This window comes from Mixophyes fleayi, chromosome 12 (assembly GCF_038048845.1).
Source record: "Mixophyes fleayi isolate aMixFle1 chromosome 12, aMixFle1.hap1, whole genome shotgun sequence".
Taxonomy (NCBI): Eukaryota; Metazoa; Chordata; class Amphibia; order Anura; family Limnodynastidae; genus Mixophyes; species Mixophyes fleayi.
In genome coordinates, this window is record NC_134413.1 from 22,587,614 (window position 1) to 22,608,202 (window position 20,589).

The 20,589-nt window shown below is 39.9% G+C and overlaps 1 protein-coding gene across 1 annotated transcript; it reads right to left on the reverse strand.

Moving 5' to 3' along the window:
* Positions 1 to 404: 404 nt before the first annotated feature.
* SIX6 (SIX homeobox 6) lies at positions 405 to 3,417 on the reverse strand. Its single transcript, XM_075193092.1, has 2 exons — positions 2,666 to 3,417; positions 405 to 1,055 (listed from the first exon to the last, which is right to left on the reverse strand). Exons 1-2 carry the CDS (start codon positions 3,235 to 3,237, stop codon positions 893 to 895), a joined length of 735 nt encoding a protein of 244 aa, XP_075049193.1. The 5' UTR covers positions 3,238 to 3,417; the 3' UTR covers positions 405 to 892.
* Between the last annotated feature and the right edge of the window lie 17,172 nt (positions 3,418 to 20,589).

The window sequence follows — 20,589 nt, forward strand, 5'->3', positions numbered from 1 at the left end:
TACTGAATGAAAATAATGAATATATATGTTGGATTCAATCATTAACCCAACTTCAATTCCGTAAGGTTTGTTGTTTGTCTTGTACTAACAGGACAAAAATTAGGGAAATACGTCTCCATAAATCCACTGCTCTATTCCAATAACCATAACTTTGAAATAAAATAGCAGAGTGGGAACACACGAAAAACTCACCCCATATTCCGAGTATGTTACCAGGTGGTCACTAGTGGCTGGTCGGCAGAGTGTAAAATGTATCGAGTGTCTTATATGCACTAACTATATATAACTATATATATATATATATATATATATATATATATATATATATATATATATATATATATATATATATTCTTATAGTAGGTGTGGAAATATAACAAAAAAATGCTCATTAAAAATGAAAAGATGCTCACCACATATTTTATTTTAGCTTCTTCAGTGGATCCATAGATTTGGCGCACATGCGTCCACAAGTCACCTGCGCACATAAAGACAAGCAAAGGAGGTCTAACATTGGCAATCCCTTAAATAAGTCATCATATAATATATAAAAACAAACTTGAAAGTAAAGCGAAAAAAATAATATAATAGCGTCTTTTTCATCATGAAATACCCACAGAACGTATAGGGCAGGCGCTCAGACACTTGGCAACTTGGCATTTGAGGCATTATCGAAGGTCCTCAAAAAGTAATGGTGTGATAGGCCTTACAGTCTTCTACTGTGAGCTGTAAGCAATTAATAATATGAGGAGTGCGACATTATGATCATCACTCCTAGATATTGTGACAGCCCCTGTGTGACCCCGTGGCCAAGGCTGTAATGCTTAGTCAGGCACTGTTCTGAGTTTGATCTCCTGGTTTTTTTTTTGCTGCGTTAAGTATGCCCCATAGGTCAGATGTCACATTCACTGTCGCTGGATGTGATGGAAATGGCAGAGGTGGCTGCTTTGCTGGACAGGCTAGCTGCAGGACTTGAGGCTGAACCCAACTGTTCCCCTCGTTCGTCTGGGCCCAATGAGCGTCCAGATCCCTGGGACAAGACCTGCTGCTGCAGCCTGACAAAACACAACAGGAGGGGACAGTCACCATAAGCCACAGAACATTTTAAGACAGGACTCTACTTGCACTTCAATGGCTTTATCTTACATAGAACCATGCTGCGTATTGTGATACAATATTGAAGTTTAGCTGATCAATAACATCCCAATAATTGACAACATACACACATTTCACCTGTGACTTCTAAGACATGTTAAATAAATATAGATGTGCATAAATTATATCAATAGAACGATAAAAAAAAATCTGAGGATATTCGTGAGGCATGTTACTGGGTCATGATCTTGACAGTAAACTCAGTGTATGCAAAGAGATGGCCTTGCATTTTCCTTACAACAGATATGTAGATGCTATGTGCTTCAGAAACCTTAATGTGTATGAAATAATTAGATGGCCAGCAAAACACTATAGATAAATGGATGAAATTGTCTGTATAATGTATATGTTAATGACCACCACAGTACATGTTATATGGGCTACGAGGGTATGTATAGGTAAGCAGTATTAAATGTATATGAAGAGGTGTAGATATATGTGTGTGTGTGTATCTCTATATACATATATATATATATATATATATATATATATATATATATACGAACACACACATGTACACATTGTTTCACCTACTTCTAAGACACTAGTCTAAGGCCAGATAGGTATAAATATTGAAATGAAAAATAATTTCTTACAATATTCATAAATTAATAGGATTACAGAAAAGATTGATTCACTTATATTCCATTCACTTTAATGCAAATAGATTAGGTGCAAACACAGAGCGATTATTTTTTTTTACAAAAACTGTATGTGACATGACAATGTATCCAAAAAAAATGAAAAATTCAGCTGTCCAAAGGATAAATGGTCTACAAAATGGTAAATATGGAGTTGACAGCAAACCATTGGTATAGCGCATGTTCCGTGTAGTTTAGTAGAATCAGTATCTTCCAGTATCAGCTTTGCTTAATATATAAATAGATACGTTCATATCCTTCATACTGTCAATTTACTTAGGTTTGAGTATATATATATATATATATATATATATATATATATATATATATAAAATTTGTGTTTTAAATATTTCCAGATCTGCTAATTAGATGTTAGTATTGGATATTGAGCCAAGTTAAGATACTGAACTACTTGTAATTTTATTGTGGAATTTATTCTATCCTGATGAAAGGATTATCAAACTGATTATAAAAATGAAAATATGTGAGAAGTGTAAGAAACAAAAACAACGTAATTGCAATAAATAAAAATAAAACACGTTAAAAAAAAACTATGCTTCTAAAGAGAAAGAGTAGATTGAAATCTGTCTATTATATGTTCATACTGTCTTTTAAACTATCATCTAAATAATTTGAAGACCCAGGCAGTATGCATATATAATATAAAGGAAAGTAAATATTACGAAGAAAATGCATAGTGTTTTTAAATCATATCATATTGCTATTGTTTTTAAATGGAATCTGATTTTACTAATCACGTTGTGGATATAAACATGTTATTTACTGGAAGAGGGGTACATTTTTATTTCCATATAATATACACAATAATGTGCCAACAGTGCACAACTGTGTAGTCATTTTTGTCATACCTGTTCTTGGCTGCTGCTGCTCGGTCTCTTTGCCTTCGGTTTTTGAACCAGTTTCCTACTTGTGTTGGTGTAAGTCCAGTTGCCTGGGCTAGTTCTCTCTTTTTGCTGGGGTTTGGATAAGGGTCCTGTAGATACCATTCCCTAAGCAAATGCCGTGTTCGTTCTTTAAAGCAATGTGTCTTCTGCTCTCCATCCCAAATAGTTCTGGGAAGTGGGAACTTCTTCCTTACTCTGTACTTGTCTACTGGTCCCAAGGGTCTACCCCTCAGCTTCTCTGCTTCCTGGTAGTGAGCTTCCAACCACAAAGCCTGGAGCTTGGTATGGGATTCCTTGGTGAATTTGTGGTTTTCCAAAATGTGGTACAGTTCTCTGAAGTTGCCGGTGTGAAACGCCACAATCGCCCTGGCACGGAGCACAGACTCATTTTTATTGAGGGCCTCACAGGCTGCAGGGGCCACTGGCAAAGACCAGAGAAAGCGACCTAAGCGCTCAATGTCCCCACTCTCCTCCAGGGTCTCACACACCCCAGCAACCTGCTGGGGGCTGAAGTTCAGAATAGGCAGCTGAAACATTGGCGCTGCTTTTATCGCAAGCACGACAGTGCTTGACGCAGAATCCAATATAGACCAGGAGACAACACGAAACGGCAAGGAGAACCTCCTTGGTGATGATCTCTGGATGCACTTGCTAACTCCAAGAGCCAAGCTAAGGTATCACAGTCGATCTTCTGTTAAAGGAAAGAAGCTGCCCTGAGCCAACAAACGATTTTCTATTGGACTTGGCAGATTGGCTGCTGGGTTGCCATGGGTTCTTGTCAATCAGTGTCAGCCTTTGCCAATCAAAGACAAGGAAGAGGGAGATGTTTCAGCACCTCCCAGGGCTCGACAGCGCCCAGCGTTCTGCTTTCCCATCTACTGTCCCAATGCACAGGGAATGCACATCCATGCCTGGATCATTTTATGTGATACACACGCTGCACATAGAAATGAAATTAGATATAACACCTAAAGCATTTCCCATCTGAGGAGCAACTGGCATCCAATTAGAAAGGTGACCGTGCTACTGAAAATCTACTGTAATAAAGCCTTATGTGGTACAGACAAATGCTAGCGTCATATGTGCTGTCCGTTAAATGTGCTATCAGAACCATTACTACGGTAGGCAAGCATTGAATCAATTGTATTACACCTTGCTACAAACTGAGATCTTATAGATTATTCCATGTTTATTCTATACAAGAACCGTGCACTACAATGTCAGTGTATCAGCCTACATACAATCCTATACAAATACTTTGCAAGTCTATGGTACTGCATTTGCATAGTTGCATTGGTTTAGATTTCCTTTTTACTGAAGGCACCTTCGTGTATCCTCAGCTCTGACACTTGAGTTGTTGAGCCATGTAAAATATTATCAGTTTAATGTTCAAAATGTATTTTTCGGCTGAATGGCGCAGAGTAAAACCGAGAATAGCCAGAGAGAGTGAGAAGTCATTTGTAGGTCAACATACATAAAAAAAAAAATGTTGCGCAGCAGGGGAAAGGAAAAATCAAAACCTTTAACCCTTCGATAAGAACAAGGAGTCTCAGCGTTTCTTTGGCAGGCAGGGGTTAAAAATAAAGCCAGGATAATTCATTTAGCACAGCGTAAAGAAGATTAGCCACATCTGAGTAAATAAAAGGGAATTACAGAGCAATTCGCCCCAATAGTGACAATGAAGATGACATTCACCATGAAAAAGTAGGAGACGTGTCTTTTTTATTTATGATTGGTTTTGAGACCAAACAATGTACATTAATGCAGTAAACACATATACAATATTTGTGTGCATAAGAATTAAAGTATACATGCTATCTATTTTGTGTAACACAGAAAGAATGTGAAAAGCGACCTTTCCTATACACTGCATCCAATATGCTATATCGCTTTTGCCCTTTTCAAAGCAATTGTTAAAGATTATGTCAAGAATAGTCTTTCGTATGATAGGAGCTGCATCTTCTGTTGACTTGTAACGAATATAGAAACATCTACACAATTTCTACACTCCGACCTACAAAAGGAAGGAAGGGATCTAAGCCTATTATTTGCATCCTATGTAGGCATCATGATTCTTTCTATTTCCAATGCATTATGTCAAGAATGTTCTTTATTTTTGCCTCTCAGAACGTGGCTTTTTCAGATAGACCATTGCTTATGCCACAGAAGATATGAAAGGAAAAAAACAAAACACCCCCTCTCTCTGGATGAAAGCAGCAATAGCAAGGAGATATGCAAGCGTCTTTTATTTAGTATCAAGAACAATTTGTCTTTTGCTCGTGAAGATTTGGTAAATAAGAAGGCAGATAGATACCGCAGATGGTTGGAGGTGTCGGGTCGGATTAGGATACGCCTCAGTACAGTGCTAAGATCATTCTGACGGAAAACCCTGATATTATTTTCACAGATCCATGCAGTTCACTTGAAAAAAAAACCTCCGAGCCATTTACATCATTTATGGGAGGCTCACAGCTAGCGGTATGAAAATGCTTTCAATACTGCTCATTTTCATAAAATCAGACAGCAGAGCCACAAGATCCCATGCAAAACATCCGGATTTTTTAGTGGCGTTAATCAAATGTTGCAAATGTGTAAAGGTTCCCTTTTATCTTCTGAGCTGCTAGAGAGCTTTGAGACAAAATTATTTGGAAATGGAATGTGATAATTAAACAATTTGTAAAATCTGAGATGCAGCTAAACTAATCGGGATGGAATTATTTTAAAAATGATAGTATTAAACCAATATGTCTTATTAATTGAAATGAGCAATTCCCATAAATGTCTCTCAACCGGATTCCCACCATAAACTGATGCTTCCTGTAGACATTTCGCCCTTACTTAGGGGTGCACACAGATATATATATATATATATATATATATATACATATATATATGTAGATATAAAAAAAATATGAATCTGTCGCATAAAGCTGAGTCGGTACTGCATTATGCTAACCAGGCGATGCAAGCACACATCGGCATATGCCCCACTTATACATGTTTGCATAATTGTGCTGATTAAAACGCTATGTGACTTCCAAGCGTAAATTTTGTACTGCAGAATAGAGAAAACTAAAATCCTTCCGACCTCACGCTATTGTTATTTTTTTCTGACGCTATAAACCACAGCAATGTGAAAACAAATTGCGCTTTCAGCAAACACAATATAAATATTTGCACGGTGAGCTGATTATTACATTTTGACATTATATTAATGTCTGCTGACATCTTAGAAAAATGCATAATACAGTACACAAGGCCTCATCTGAAGACACCGATAATAATTAGATGTACAGATAAGGAAATGTCCTTCAATCTCTGCGATGATATGCTTATCAATGCACATCTGGATACTGAGAGTGTCAGTTAGGGAACTTACTATGGAATTTTACAAATATAGTTAAATGATTCATTTATTGAAGGTCAACGTTCTATAGAACGTTTGCTGGAAACAGAGATGTGCATTAGTACAGTGAGTTAAGATTGCCCCTGATGTATCCCCAGCGTTGCTGAATCGCTTGCACAGCCTGACCTAGCAACTGACACACAACAGCATTACTTATTTATGCCTGCTTATAATAGTCTGCTGCTGCATAATAGGACACGGATGATTGAGAAACATTGTATTCGTTGAAGTAGTAGTGAATCCATTGCATTGATACTATATTCTTATCTAAATCTGGACCTATTGGATTAAATCGTAATAGATCCATGGTCATCTACAATGTTGTACCAGCCTACTGCATGAATTATATTGTTGTATATGTCATGTAACCGAACAGATAGGGTTAAATATTACATTTGCTACAAGATGTGAAATCTTGTTACATAGATTAAAATATAGAATCTTAATTTGCACCTCTTTTTACAAGTCATTCTACAGTTCACAACACAAGCACATAACTATGTAGGGTACCGATATGTCTTGGGGGTTCAGTAATTATTTCATGTTACCCCATTTGATCTTTGATCAGCCGGGGAAGTGCATTACATTGATGTTGATGAGCAGGAACATTAAGACAGAATTATTGCTAAATATAGAAGTCCAAAATTATTATTACAGTTATGCTCCATCTAAGCAACTTTTCGCATAAAATACTTTTGAGGGGTACAGCTTGTATATATTATTGCAAATCTAACGTTGAATTAATGCTTATACCTCAAAAATAATAATTGGCGCTTAAGAAGTAATAAGCAAAGGTGATATTTGAAGACAAAAACGGCTAAGGTTTTATTAAAGCAGAAAAAAGCAACATATGGTTTTCCAAGTATTCTGTTCTACAAATCACAAATTTGCTATAGTAATATGCTTAGATACTTCCTGAAGGATGTTCCCTACACTAAATTGCTATTGCTCAGCACAGCTCGTGGAATCGGCTTCTAGCCTTATTCCCCATAATGTTCAATCAGTTCTTTTTAGCTACTAAAGTAGTACAGCCAATCAAGAAGCTATCTTGAGCAGTACCCCATTAGTGACACACAAGCGTTGCTTTTTAATAACTAGAGTTCATCATAGGTAACATTTCATTCTTAAATACACATGTAAACAGGCTGATGTGAATTATACAGCAATGGGATGCCATGTCAATAAAGAACCAGTATTCCCCACAATACAATTTATTATATAAATTCTGCAAATTCATTTTATTTTCTTTCAAATTCCAAAATGTCTATAAATAAGGATGGGAGACTTAAGCTTCGTTGCCTGATCTTGGAGTCTCATTCCCTATGAGCCTCTGAAGGTGTTCCTGTGTTTCCAGCTCCTGCTGATTCCTGTTGTTCGTTTGTGGTTTCCAAACCACTTCAACTCTCGTGTTTCATCATGACTGCACCAGCTGATTCCTATCCGCTGCCTCCGTGCTTCTACAGTTTCCAAACCACTTCAACTCTCCTGTGTTTCATCGTGACTGCACCAGCTGATTCCTATCCGCTGCCTCCGTGCTTCTACAGTTTCCAAACCACTTCAACTCTCCTGTGTTTCATCGTGACTGCACCAGTTGATTCCTATCCGCTGCCTCCGTGCTTCTACAGTCTCCAAACCACTTCAACTCTCCCGTGTTTCATCGTGACTGCACCAGCTGATTCCTATCCGCTGCCTCTGTGCTTCTACAGTATACTGCTCACCTCAAACTCTCCCGTGTTTCATCGTGACTGCACCAGCTGATTCCTATCCGCTGCCTCCGTGTATCTGCAGTGTCCTGCTCATCGCAACCCTCCAGTACTCATCGTGTCTGCAGCCAGCCGATCCGCTGTCTCCGGGCTTCTACAGCGTTCCTGCTTGTGTCAACTCGCCTGTCTGCATCGGATCAACGCTCCGCTGCTTTCATCTCAGCTAGACCGCCTCAACTCTCCCGTGTTCTCCAGGTGTCCAGTTCTATATACTACTGCTTCCTGAGTATTGTGTACATCCCTGCTGGTCTACCTAGCGTGCGCTGCACCTACTTGGTTACCGCTTCCACCCTCCTGGGACTTCGCATCCTGCCGGCCTCCAGCCGTTCAGGTATCCCTGCACCTCTCTCTGACAGCCTGCTCTCCTGAACCACGGTATGCATACTTCTCATTGACTGTGCTGGTGTATTGCATATCTAGCTGGACTGAGTTGTTCTCCTCCGGAGTTTCCTATCCACTGAGACTATTGCTATCATTTGACTGTGTTACCGTTTAGCCTGGATAGTTCTCGTGACTTTGTATATTTGTGCAGTGCTGCTCAGTTATTATTATTGTGTGCATATCATCGTGGGATCAAGTTCAGTGTGCCCGCGTATACTCTGCATTGCATTTATCTCCCCGTGCTCCTCCTCACTTATATATTTCAGTGGTACAACTTGCTAGAGGCAGACCACTGTTCCCTGTTTTCTGAGTCACCAGTTTCCAGTATCCTTTCACATAGCAGTGGTACAACTTGCTAACGCAGACCACTGACTCCCCGGATACCTTCACCTGGATTCCATTCCTTCACGCAGACAGCGGTACAACTTGCTATATGCAGACCGCTGACTCTCATCACCTCCTCGTTACTCCTGGACATTCCTCCTCACTATAGCAGTGGTACAACTTGCTATACGCAGACCACTGACTACCCTCACGTTTCCTTGTCCATCCAGTTCCTCGTGTACAGTTATCTACCTATTACCAGTGCTGCTAGTCATAGACTTTCCTCGAGCATTCTCTTATCATCTGCTGTCTCCTGTTCCGTGATCACCCCGCTACCAGAGTACCATATTACCACCTATACTGCTCTGATAAGTCTATCATCTGGTGATACCTGGGTAAAGACTCCTAGTGCCCGTGACAGAAATGGATATATTTATCAAATGTGAATACTATTATTTTGATATTGGGGCTGGAGGGAGGCCTAATTTTAAAACGTGGGTGCTATATTGATTTAACACCAGGGCTGGTTGGAGTTTTCTAACTTTCATGTACTCTTTTTTTTCCAAATAGGGCCCCCAACATTCCAGGACAAGCAGCAACTGATCTAAAGACACCAGCAGCCACAAGTGGTGAAAGTGACAAGACAGGTGGGAGAGACCAGGACAGTCTTCCAACTGCCCTAACTGCCTCACAGGTCTTATTTCCAAACCCACAATAGGTTTCATTGCAGCCCCCACGCCTATATACCTCATTGCCACCCTCCCCCACAGGTCTCATTGCAGCCCCCCACACCCCCAATAGGTCTAATTGCAGCCCTCCCTTCCCCATAGGTCTCATTGTAACCCCCCTCATAGCTCTAATTCCTTCCTTCCTTTCTGTGTAGGACTCATTGCAGCCCCTCCTCCCCGAAAAGCATCCTTGCAGGGCCCCCTCTTCCCTCGTAGGTCTAATTGCAGCTCCCCTCCTGCTGCATAGGTTTCATTGCACCCACCCTTCTCCCCCAAAAGTCACATTGCAGCCACCCTCTTCTCCCCCAAAGGTCACATTGCAGCCACCCTCTTCTCCCTCATAGGTCTCATTGCAACCACGCTCCCCCCTATAGGTCTCATTGCAGCCAACCTTCTGCCCCATAGGTCCCATTGCAGACCGCCCTCCCAATAGGTCTCACTACAACCTCCTCCCCTAGGTATCATTGCAGTCCATCCCTTCCCCATAGCTCTCTTTGCACTAATGTCTATCAATATATGGATATACACACACTTCACTATAGGTCTTATTGCTGTCCTCCTGCTCCACCATAGGACTAATTGCAGCTCCCTTCCTCCCCCATAGGTTTCATTGCAGCCCTCCTCCTGGTGTTTGTCCTTATGCTTTGTGACATATTAAATATATGGGCAGATGAAAAAAGTGCCAAACATCACAATAATACCTTCTAAAGAAATAAACTTATTCTAATTATGGCAATAGTATCACACTCAAGAAATGGTTCGTTAATATAAATACATTTATTAATACCTTCTAAAGAAAGTAACTTATTCTAATTATGGCAATAGTATCACACTCAAGAAATGGTTCGTTAATATAAATACATTTATTATTAAAATAAACAAATTCTAAAAATGATATTCCATAGAAAACCATTTAGAATATATGTAAAACAGATCTATGTTAGATATGAGACCTAGAACAACTTCATTCTGGAGGAAAAAAACTATATTCGACAAGAATGCAATGAACGACTGTACAATGATTTGGAAAAGTTCCGTGTTAGATTATAAATAAATTCCTCTGTGTGTAGAAGTAAATCCAGATGTTCAATACTCCATCTTTTAAAAGCAGGTATCAATAGTGATGGTAGCAGGTTTCGATTGAAGCGCATTAGATACCTGTGTCATAAGAATGCATAGGCTGATGCGGTTCCACCCTTTGTTGCTACTGTGGAACTGAATCAGATTATACTTTCTTATAGCTATAAGAAAGGCCAGCGCTGGCAATTCTACTAGCCTGACCTCCTTGGAGTTTTGAAGGCAAGTTAATATAATTTACCGTTATAGAACTTAAACGGTTAATATCCATTTAGCGGATTTGTACTTTTCCTAGACGATGGTATAATTTAACGCCATCAGCCAGGAGAGACTGACGCAGTGAGTCTTTTTGGCCGAAGAGGCTGTCATGTTATTGACATGAAGCAATCATGTGAGTCACATGATGTGACCCTTCCATCTAATGATGCACCTCCCTGCTGCTTCAATTCTGATGATGTAAACGGATGCGATCAGCCAGATGTTTCCAATAAATACTGCTTAGAAATAGTATATACTTTCCCTTTAATATATATATATATACATACAATGTTCTTCCCAGAAAATGTTGCCAGCAGGGTGGCATTATGAAATAACCGAGTTAGGCCAGTGTAATAGTTAGCAATAATAATTGTTGGATGTTATTGGAAACACTTATATTATTTATAAAGACTATAGCGGTTATTGCCCACTTGCTGGCTAGACTGGACATAGTTATATTTATAAAAACTTTTTAATGCATGTTCAGCGATCGATTCAAGGACAGCTGGTATTTCTTACAACAAAACACAGATGTGACTACCCTGTGTTGTTTATCAGTTTCCTGCATCTATTGACCCCCTTGGACAGTTGTTAGGAAGTAAGAACAAGCCAATGAATGCCATTGTAGCACATGATGTAGACAGTACAATAAGGGTCACAGGTAACGAGCACAACATGGTGAAGAGCCCACACTTATATTATTTATAAAAACTCTGCAGGTTATTGCCTGATTGCCGGCTGGACACACTTATATTTTTTTAAGAATTTATAAAAAAAATTATGCCTGGCTTAAGAGACTCTGCAACCCTGATCTGATTGGTGATCCGCGGTCTAGCACACTCTGCTGGCTGCAGTGCTCAAGCAGTGCCTATTATAATAGGAAAAACAATGGTGTTGGATGGCTGGAGCTGTGCTGGACAACTCACACAGGTCTGCACTCTCTAACTCTATGCACAGATGTGTTCCCGCCTTCCAATATGCGCCTTGTTTCGTAACATCACTCTAAAAGAGTGGCAGGGATCTTTGGTGCCTGTCACAGTAACGCAGATGCAGCACAACTCTGATGTAAGCCACTGGACACCTAGTGCCGGGTGGCAAGAAAAAACAGGGGAGAACATTGTATTAAAAAATACTGAGAGCCCTTTGGAAAAGGGAATTATAGTACAAAAGTATGTGTGTGCTTGTGCAATGTACACACATTTCTATACACACTTTCAGTGTGCATTTGGCTATGTGTACTTGAATTTGTTGTAAAGTGGCTCTTGAAATGGTTTGTCAAAGCGGTTTGAAAATACACAATGGGGCATATTCAATTTGGCGGTTTCCGCTGCGGAAAAACTATTACCGTAATAGTAAGCCAGATTTCAGCTCGCAGCTCCCTGAAATCCAGCGAGAAAAGTACCGTAATACCGGTATTTACGCGCACTATTACCGTAAATTTGTGCAGAGAGAACAGGTTCAAGCCTGATGAGTGTACATAGGACTGAAGACTGATTCGAATATGCATATCTATGCTATTGTTTTTAATTTGATTACTACACAATAGGTCAGCTGCTATTGTTGTGATTAAATACAGCTATTCATTGCTTATTACCTAATCGATTATTTTGAGTGTGAGAGGTGGTGCCTCCCACCACCACTTTTATGGTCTAAATTTTGTAGCAGCTCGGATACTGCTAACAGCCCCTACGCCCTAGGTTCCCAAAGTGTGCGCCACGGCTCCCAGGGGTGCCGAGGCACTGTCACAGGGGTGCCGTGGCCTGGAGGAGAAAAAGAAAACAACTTACCAATCCGGTAGCGCCCGGGACCTAGCATCCTCCGCACTCAATGTCGGGTGTAACGTCAACACGCCCAACATTCAGTGACAAGCGGCAGGAGAGAGGATGCTGGGTCCCAGGCACCAATGAATTGATAAGACAGAAGAAATAGAAGAAAGAAGGTCAAGCATGGTAAGTAAAGAAATGGAGGGGAATGGTAATAGGAAACAGCAATGGAGGGACAAAAGAATGAAGGAGGGGGCAGAGCGAGGATGCAGAGGGGGCAGAGTGAGTGGATGCAGAGGGGGCAGAGTGAGTGGATGCAGAGGGGGCAGAGTGTGTGGATGCAGAGTGAGTGGATGCAGATGGGACAGAGTATATGGATGCAGGGGCCACATAGTGTGTGGAGATGAAGGAGGGCACAGAGTGTGTGGAGATGAAGTGGCACCGTGTGAGTTAGCTGTAAATTATTCTTTGACAGAAATATAATTGAAAAAATATATAAAAACATTATTTTCCCTTGGATTTATGTGTATTATTTTTGCATAAAACTAAATAAGTATTTCTGCGCTGACCTAAATACTTAGTACGTTTTTTTTCCCCAGCTACTTATAAAACGGGACTGCTCAGTAATTATTTTGGAGGGGTGCCTTGAAAAAATGATGGAGACTCTAAGGGTGCCACGAACTGCAAAAGTTTGGGAACCACTGCCCTACGCTATACATTGGAATGTGCTTATGGTATATTTACGATTGTATCAGTGATAGGCGATCACCACTAAACTACAAGCGAAGCGCTATTTCATCACTTTTTGTAAAATATCTTAATATGTATAGTTTGGAGCAAAGAAGGGAAAGGGGGGACATGATAGAAACGTTAAAATATATCAAAGGTTTTAACAAGGTGCAGGAGGGAAACATTCTTCTAAGGAAGAGAAGTATTAAACCACGAGGACATGCACTGACACTGGAGGGAAGTAGGTTCAGAGTAAATTTGAGGAAAAATTACTTAATCGAAAGGGTAGCAGATAAGTGGAATAGCCTCCCATCAAAGGTAGAGCAATTTAAACATGCTTGGGATAGACATAAGGATATCCTTGCAAAGAACTAAGGATCGAATAGGGTTTGAGGTTACCATAGGTTAAAAAATGGGCAGACTAGATTATTATTATAATTTATTTGTTAGGCGCCACAAGGTATCCGCAGCGCCGCACACAGTACTAACAGTAGACTATACAGGGTGAAACCATACAGAACAATGAACAAAAAGTACCAATACTTCAGAAACTCCGGCCAGTCATATGCAGTAAAGACGGAGCGGAAGAACAGGTATGGAGACAGGAGGGGAGGGGGCCCTGCTCATACGAGCTTACATCCTAAGGGAGGGTAAACAGACCAGGCACAAGAGGAGCCAGTTGAGGCAATAGGAGAGAAGAGAGGACGAGCTAAAGGGAGGAGATGGGGGTTAAGTAGATGGTTGGTAGGCTTTGAGGAAGAGGTGAGTTTTGAGTGCACGTTTGAAGGAGCACAGAGTAGGAGAGAGACGGATGGAACGAGGGAGGTCGTTCCAGAGAAGGGGGGCTGCATGGGAAAAGTCTTGGATTCTGGAGTGGGAAGAGGTGATAAGAGTGGAGGAGAGGCGGTGGTCGTTGGCCGAGCGCAGGGAGCAGGCAGCAGTGTCAATGGAGAGGAGGTTAGAGATATAAGGGGCAGTAGAGTTGGAGAGAGCCTTGTAAGTGGTGGTGAGGAGTTTGAAAAGGATTCTGTAGGGGAAGGGGAGCCAGTGTAAGGCAAGGCAGAGAGGGGAGGCAGAGGAGGAGCGGCGTGAGAGGAAGATAAGTCTTGCAGCCGCATTGAGTATAGAGCGGAGGGGAGAGACGGGAGTGGGGGAGGCCAGTGAGGAGGAGGTTACAATAATCGAGGCGGGAGATGATGAGTGCGTGGATGATAAATGGGTCAAATGGTTCTTATCTGCAGTACAAGTCTATGTTTCTATGTAACATCCAAGTGTACACACATTCCTATTGCAAATCTGACCAAATGTAAACGTTAAAAATCTTCAAGCTTGCCCAGTCACCTCTTATTTTGTTCATTTAAATATTAAGCTTACAACTCTAGCATAGATTCCACCTAGTTACCTGTATTGACTGTCATCTTTAGGACTTTAGGATAGTGTTACACTTGAGGTTTTTCAGCTGCAATGGATATCTATAAAAACACAATTGCAGATCCTTTCAGCTGTGATTTTTTTTTTTTTTACTGACATGATTGTTGTGTAAAAATGACAAGTGGCACTACCTTAAGGGGCAGATTGAAGTCTAAAAAACAGCATTACATAGTATCTCAGAACGGCCGCGAGACACTACACGCAATTTTTTTTTGTGTGAAAGTACCGCTCACTTTTGCTCGTGCCCAATAAGCCCCTAAGTTTGCTTGCATGATACCACCATCTGTGTGGATAGATGTAGGCTGAGTGGTGTAAAAATGGTCAATCTCAAGTTATGCATAGTACATGACTAGTAAACTACATAAAGTTAGTGAAGGGAATTGTGGTCATTATGCATGTACCATTTGAACTATTACTGGTGGAAATACAACCAGGTTATTTCATTGTACTCCTGTAAACAAAAGTGGATAAAAAAAATTGCTCTATGACTAAAACATATTACAATACATATTTAATAGCTTTGTGTATACTTGATGTCACTTGAATATAATTTTAACTAATACAGGCACTTAGGGGTCTGAATATCGGCTTTGACCTAGGTTCTTTTTTAGAGACCTAGACCACTTTTAGTATTTTTCCTATTACAGTGGCTTCCGCATGTTTTTTCCACTTCTGTATTTAAGATACATCTGTATTCCTTTATTTCTTTTTTATATTATCTAAGCTTTACATAGTTCTTATGGTTATAGAAGTTTTACATATGCTGGTAACAATACTAAAGAATAAATATTATCCCCTTTATTATTACTACATCCACCATTCCATTCCACCTAATACCAAGGCTTTTCTACCTTTATTGATTGGTTTGAAAGTTAGACCTGGGGCTATGGACCAATGAGATGGAGTAGGGACGGCCTTCGGGGGTGGCTCTTTACTAACATAAATCCCGCCCCATTTGAACTGACTCTACTCTTGCTTTTTATCCTAAGGATGCCCCCGTTTGAGGGGTGAAACGCGTTGATTTGAAGGCATTTGCATTCTATATTCATTGATTTTATCATTAAATTTTTTGCTCAAATGGCATAATTTATATTAAAGGATTTGTTAGAAATACTTTATATAGAAGTCTTTTTAGTCCTGCATGAGGGTTACCTAACGGAATTAGGTTTTCCTGCCCTTACATGTATATTTATTGGGGAAGTTTCTGGAATTCGTTCCGCACAGTCCCACTTTGGCAGCCACATACATTATACATTTCAGAGTAATGCTGTTGTCCCTTATTCCCTTTTCCACCTATGGTGAGGCAGTATAATAATTGTGAAATGTGCCTTGATATTATCTTGTTCTGAAATGTGACTGAGGTATAAATTTTCTCTACATTCACTGCCCCTTAGAAAAGCAAAGTAATACCTGTCACTGTGAGTTGATTGCATCATTAAATAAATATGCAGACCCAATTATAATATTCATTATGGCATTGTACAAAATAGAAGAGCAAATCCTTGATCATTATTAGTCTGAAAAGCCAGATAATTTATTTTTTTCCTTTGCTATACACCCAACACCCTTGTTTAAAAAGCCCTCACTTCTTCTGTGCCAATACTATCCTTAATGTACTCCTTAACTCAATACAGGTTGTGCATTAAATGATTTAATGCTTGCCCCTTTCCTTGTGAATGCTTTTAATGCACACTATGGTTTTATCATGTCAAAACAATGATAATGTGTTCTCTGCTTTTAAAATTCCAAAAAGAGAACCTTTAATCCTAATATGTTCAACTTTCATTATGCCACACATGCTTTTTATCAAATGTAATAAATTGAGACAAAGGGAGGCGTTTGCTACATGTTTCTAAAAGAGGAAACAGGTATTTAGTTGGCAATCTGCAGAGTAAGGCTGCAAACAGAGTGACACATTTGTACAGTAGTTCACCTAAGTTAAAGAGATACAGGTGGAGGATATGTGTGACAAAATAATAGTAAAGAGTCTAATGTCATTTACATATTTTGAAGTGGTTTAAAAAACATATTTTCCACAGCAAGCAGCCTGACATGATGTGTCTACAACCAAACTGAGTACCTGCAACAAATTCCTTTTTAAAGGCAAGGTGGGAGTGTTATCTGTCCATCAAGTTAGGGCTGTGGGAGAAGTGTAAATCCTGTGTTTTCATTACTCAGTTGTGACCGATGCCACATAGTGTCCGGTGGCTAGGGAGTTGGTCTCTGTCAATCTAGCATTAGGGTCACATGAAAGAGTGTAGAACTCTATTATGTCAATTTACTTTACCATCCTGACTATAAAAGCAAAGTAAAAAAACAAGAAGGTATTCACCTGAATGTGCCCATGTCACAAAATATATATTAACAGTGTGTATTAATGGAAGCAACAATGCATGGGTTATGAGCACCAAAATACCACAAGATATAAAAGAAACTTATCAAGTAAACTGATTAAAACATCATGATTTGACAGCCAGGCTTGATGTAAGTGTAAATTGCATGCCACAATTTACATAGGATTCCGAGTACCATGTATCTTAAACCCGAGCGACTCAAAATACTATGCAAATTGCACAGACATACCTTTTATCTGCCTTACGGGCTTGTTTGCATGATACACTTAAGTGTCAGCCGCAGTTGCCCAGAAAGACAAATAAGTCACCAAATAAATAAATGTATAAAAAGAAAAATTCCCTAGGGAGATCGGGTCTGCGGCTTCACCCTTCTAGGTGTACCGAGCACCTGATAGCACTAGCGTTCTTCTCACACCCCTTGTGTTCCATCCATGGGAAGTGTCCATGTTATAAATATGAGTACTGCCGTAAGACCTCATTTTGCAACAGGAGCTCTTAGGAGCTAGTCTTGCATCATCTAGCAATGTTTTGTTTTTGTTTTGCAAAGGATCCTTGGATGCATTACAGATGAAGACACTGGATATAAGTGAGAAATAGAGAGGAAATGAGGCTAGTTCAGGGGCGTTTTTATTTAAATTAAAAGACATTTTTCCTTGGGTGCCAGGTCATGCAGGCACTTTTCATTCCCCAAGGGGCAGCATGACTGGCAGCCATGGGTATACTGGTGCTTGTAATACTAAAAGAGCCAGCATGCCCAGACACTTAATGGCAGCCGGGGCATACTGGGACCTGTAGTGCACCAGGCACAAATGCTCTATGATGATTAAATCATGATTATTCCCCCACACTCACTGCACAGGGTTTAGGGAAGAACCCTCTTGCTATCAGTAAAGGGCTAGGTACACCTAGGGGGGGTGGGGTCCACATTTTTATTGCGGACCCAATCTCCCTAGGAAATCCAGGTCCTGGCTGAACAGCCTGCGGCTGGTTTGGAATTATGGCAGAGAGACCCCACGCTGCAGGTTTCCCTGCTATAGCACCACCAGTCCTGGCTGGCAAAGCCTAGTTCTGAGAATAGTAAAATTGGGGGGAACCCAAGCTTTTTCTTTCCCCGATTTTGCCGGTACCAGCCTAGGTTGGCAGCTCTAGCGTTGGTTAGGCTGTTTGGAGGGGGCACACCATTTTTAAAAAAAAATTTTTATTTATTTCCTCTTTTTTTTAATACAGTAAGGTCTGTGCTGATAGTCATGGTCATCATCACCAGTACAGAACTTACACCAGGGGAAAGCACAGATATGTTTCCTAGAGACCTATCTGCTGTTACTTCCAACTCAGAATCAGTGGCGGATCCGGGGGGGGGGGGGGGCGATCGGGGCAACAGCTCCGTTCAGCAGTGACAGTATGCTGCCCGGCTGCTCTGATTGTGTTTTAAAGCACACTGTCTGAACGGACCTGCACATATTGTGCAGCCGCCGGCAACCTTAGAACACAGAAAGGGGACGGGGCCTAAATCGCCCCCCCTAAAATCGCCCCGGGTAGGGCAAATGTCTGGGTCCGCCCCTGCTCAGAATAGCAAGTAAAGAGCGCCTTTACTCTGCTAGAATTGCCCACTACCTTTCCCATTTTGCCTCTCTAAGCGTAGAGAGGTGCAAGAGTGAGATCCGTCTCAGTCTGAATGCAAATTGATTGTTGACTACTGCATATGCGCAGTAGCCAAAACACTTTTACCACTTCTGAGTTGGGCTTGCAGCCGACTCTACATGAGGCCCTAGGTGCTCATTCATACCCGTCTGCTGTTAACTCGCTTTTCATCCGTTAATCAACACCTGAAAATTGCTTTCAAACTAACATGAGGTTTCGTACGCGCTTGTTCCCATTGTTGCATTAAAATTTTTAGAACATAGCACGACCCATTTCTCATGCATTAATGTGCTGTACATCTACATGTAGAATGGAATTCTATTGGTAAAAGCAAAACACATGAAAAGCACAAGGAAATGTGTTAAAATTGTATCACTAATACATATCTAAAGCGAGCATTAGTGTTCTTCTCTATTTAACATTTTTGCGCATATGTATCAACAAGCCCTAAAAAGGCATTATTTTCTAAGAAAGAAAAAGGACAAAATGTGTGTCATGTACCCAGAAAGAAATGATGTACAGTCCAATGCCACAAACATAATATCTACCTCCAATGTTCATTGTTCAGGACATTTGTGCTAACAGCCACTTTAAGAGTGTGAACTACCCACATAATCTTTGAAATGTCCAGGGACAGGGTCAGAGAGTTTTTAAATCAAAGATCATGTTCTGTCTCCTTTTTAAGATACATGTTCATATTGCAGAACATGTGTAGTCCACTATGTGATGAAAATCAGTGGGTGATTTTTATTTTTTGTAGGCAGCCAAGCATTCACAGATAATGTTCTATGTTTACAGAGAAACAGATATATATCACTTTATTCTAGTCATGCTTTTTTTAATGTGATTATTAAAACCATTGTTTAGTAGCACAATTATTTATTAACATACATCCTTTGCAGCATCCATTGTGGCTAGAATAATTGAATGATTAATCACAGCCTTAATTTAGTTCAATTAGTTTTAACATATAGAAACTAGAAATTAGTGAAGACAATACGCGCTTCTTTAAACTAATGAAATATGTATAAGTAAATAGAAAGACAATTTTCTTTTGTAATCACATACACAGTGGTCTTAATTGTCCTGGCTGCAGTATTCAAATGATTTTGTTCACTTGTACACATTTCATTAATTTAAAGAAGAACCTCGTTTCCAGTCATTTCTAGTCTTTTAGTATTACAAGCACCAGTATTCCCTTCAGGTGCTGCAAGGTTTGAAAATGGAGGCTCAGGGAAATTTTTGAATGTGACCCCTTGAATATAAATTTATTTCAAATGCTAGGGACTCAGATACAGAAGATGTCTTGACGTTGGCAGATGAGCTTATTCCAATATAGCTATATCAGGCACAATATTCTCCTATGTGTGTATATGCTGACACATAGTGATTTATATATTGCTTCATTTTAGAGCGCCGGACTATATTTGCTTTGGTTCTCACATACACATTGGTCTTAATTGCCCTGTCTGCATTTTTCAAATAATTTTATTCACTTGTACACATTGCATTAAATTACAGAAGCGCACCTTGTTTTCACTAATTGATAACATATGGGTTTAGCAATATGATTACATGGAACTATTACATCACAGCTGTGAGTGATTTTTGTTAGCAGATCCCTATGAACCTGCTACATAAGTATCTAATTTAATTGGACTACTATCCAATAGATATACTCTTGTGTAGTACATAGTGTATATATATATATATATATATATATATATATATATATGAAACAATGAAAACACTTAGTTTTAACTAGAGATGGTCACTGACCCCCGTGTTTTGGTTTTGGATTCGGTTTTGGATGTGGATTACCGTCGTGTTTTGGTTTTGCAAAACCGCCATTGCGTGTTTTGGTTTTGGTTTTGTTTTGCTATTTTGTTGGAAAATCAATGTTTTTGGGCCTAAAATAACCCAATTTAGTGCTCTAACTGTTTTAGAGATAAGTACTCTAATTGTAGAGGTAATAAATCATCCAAAAAGCAGTTTAATTCTTCGTTGGTAGGCCTTCATTTATTCTACACACA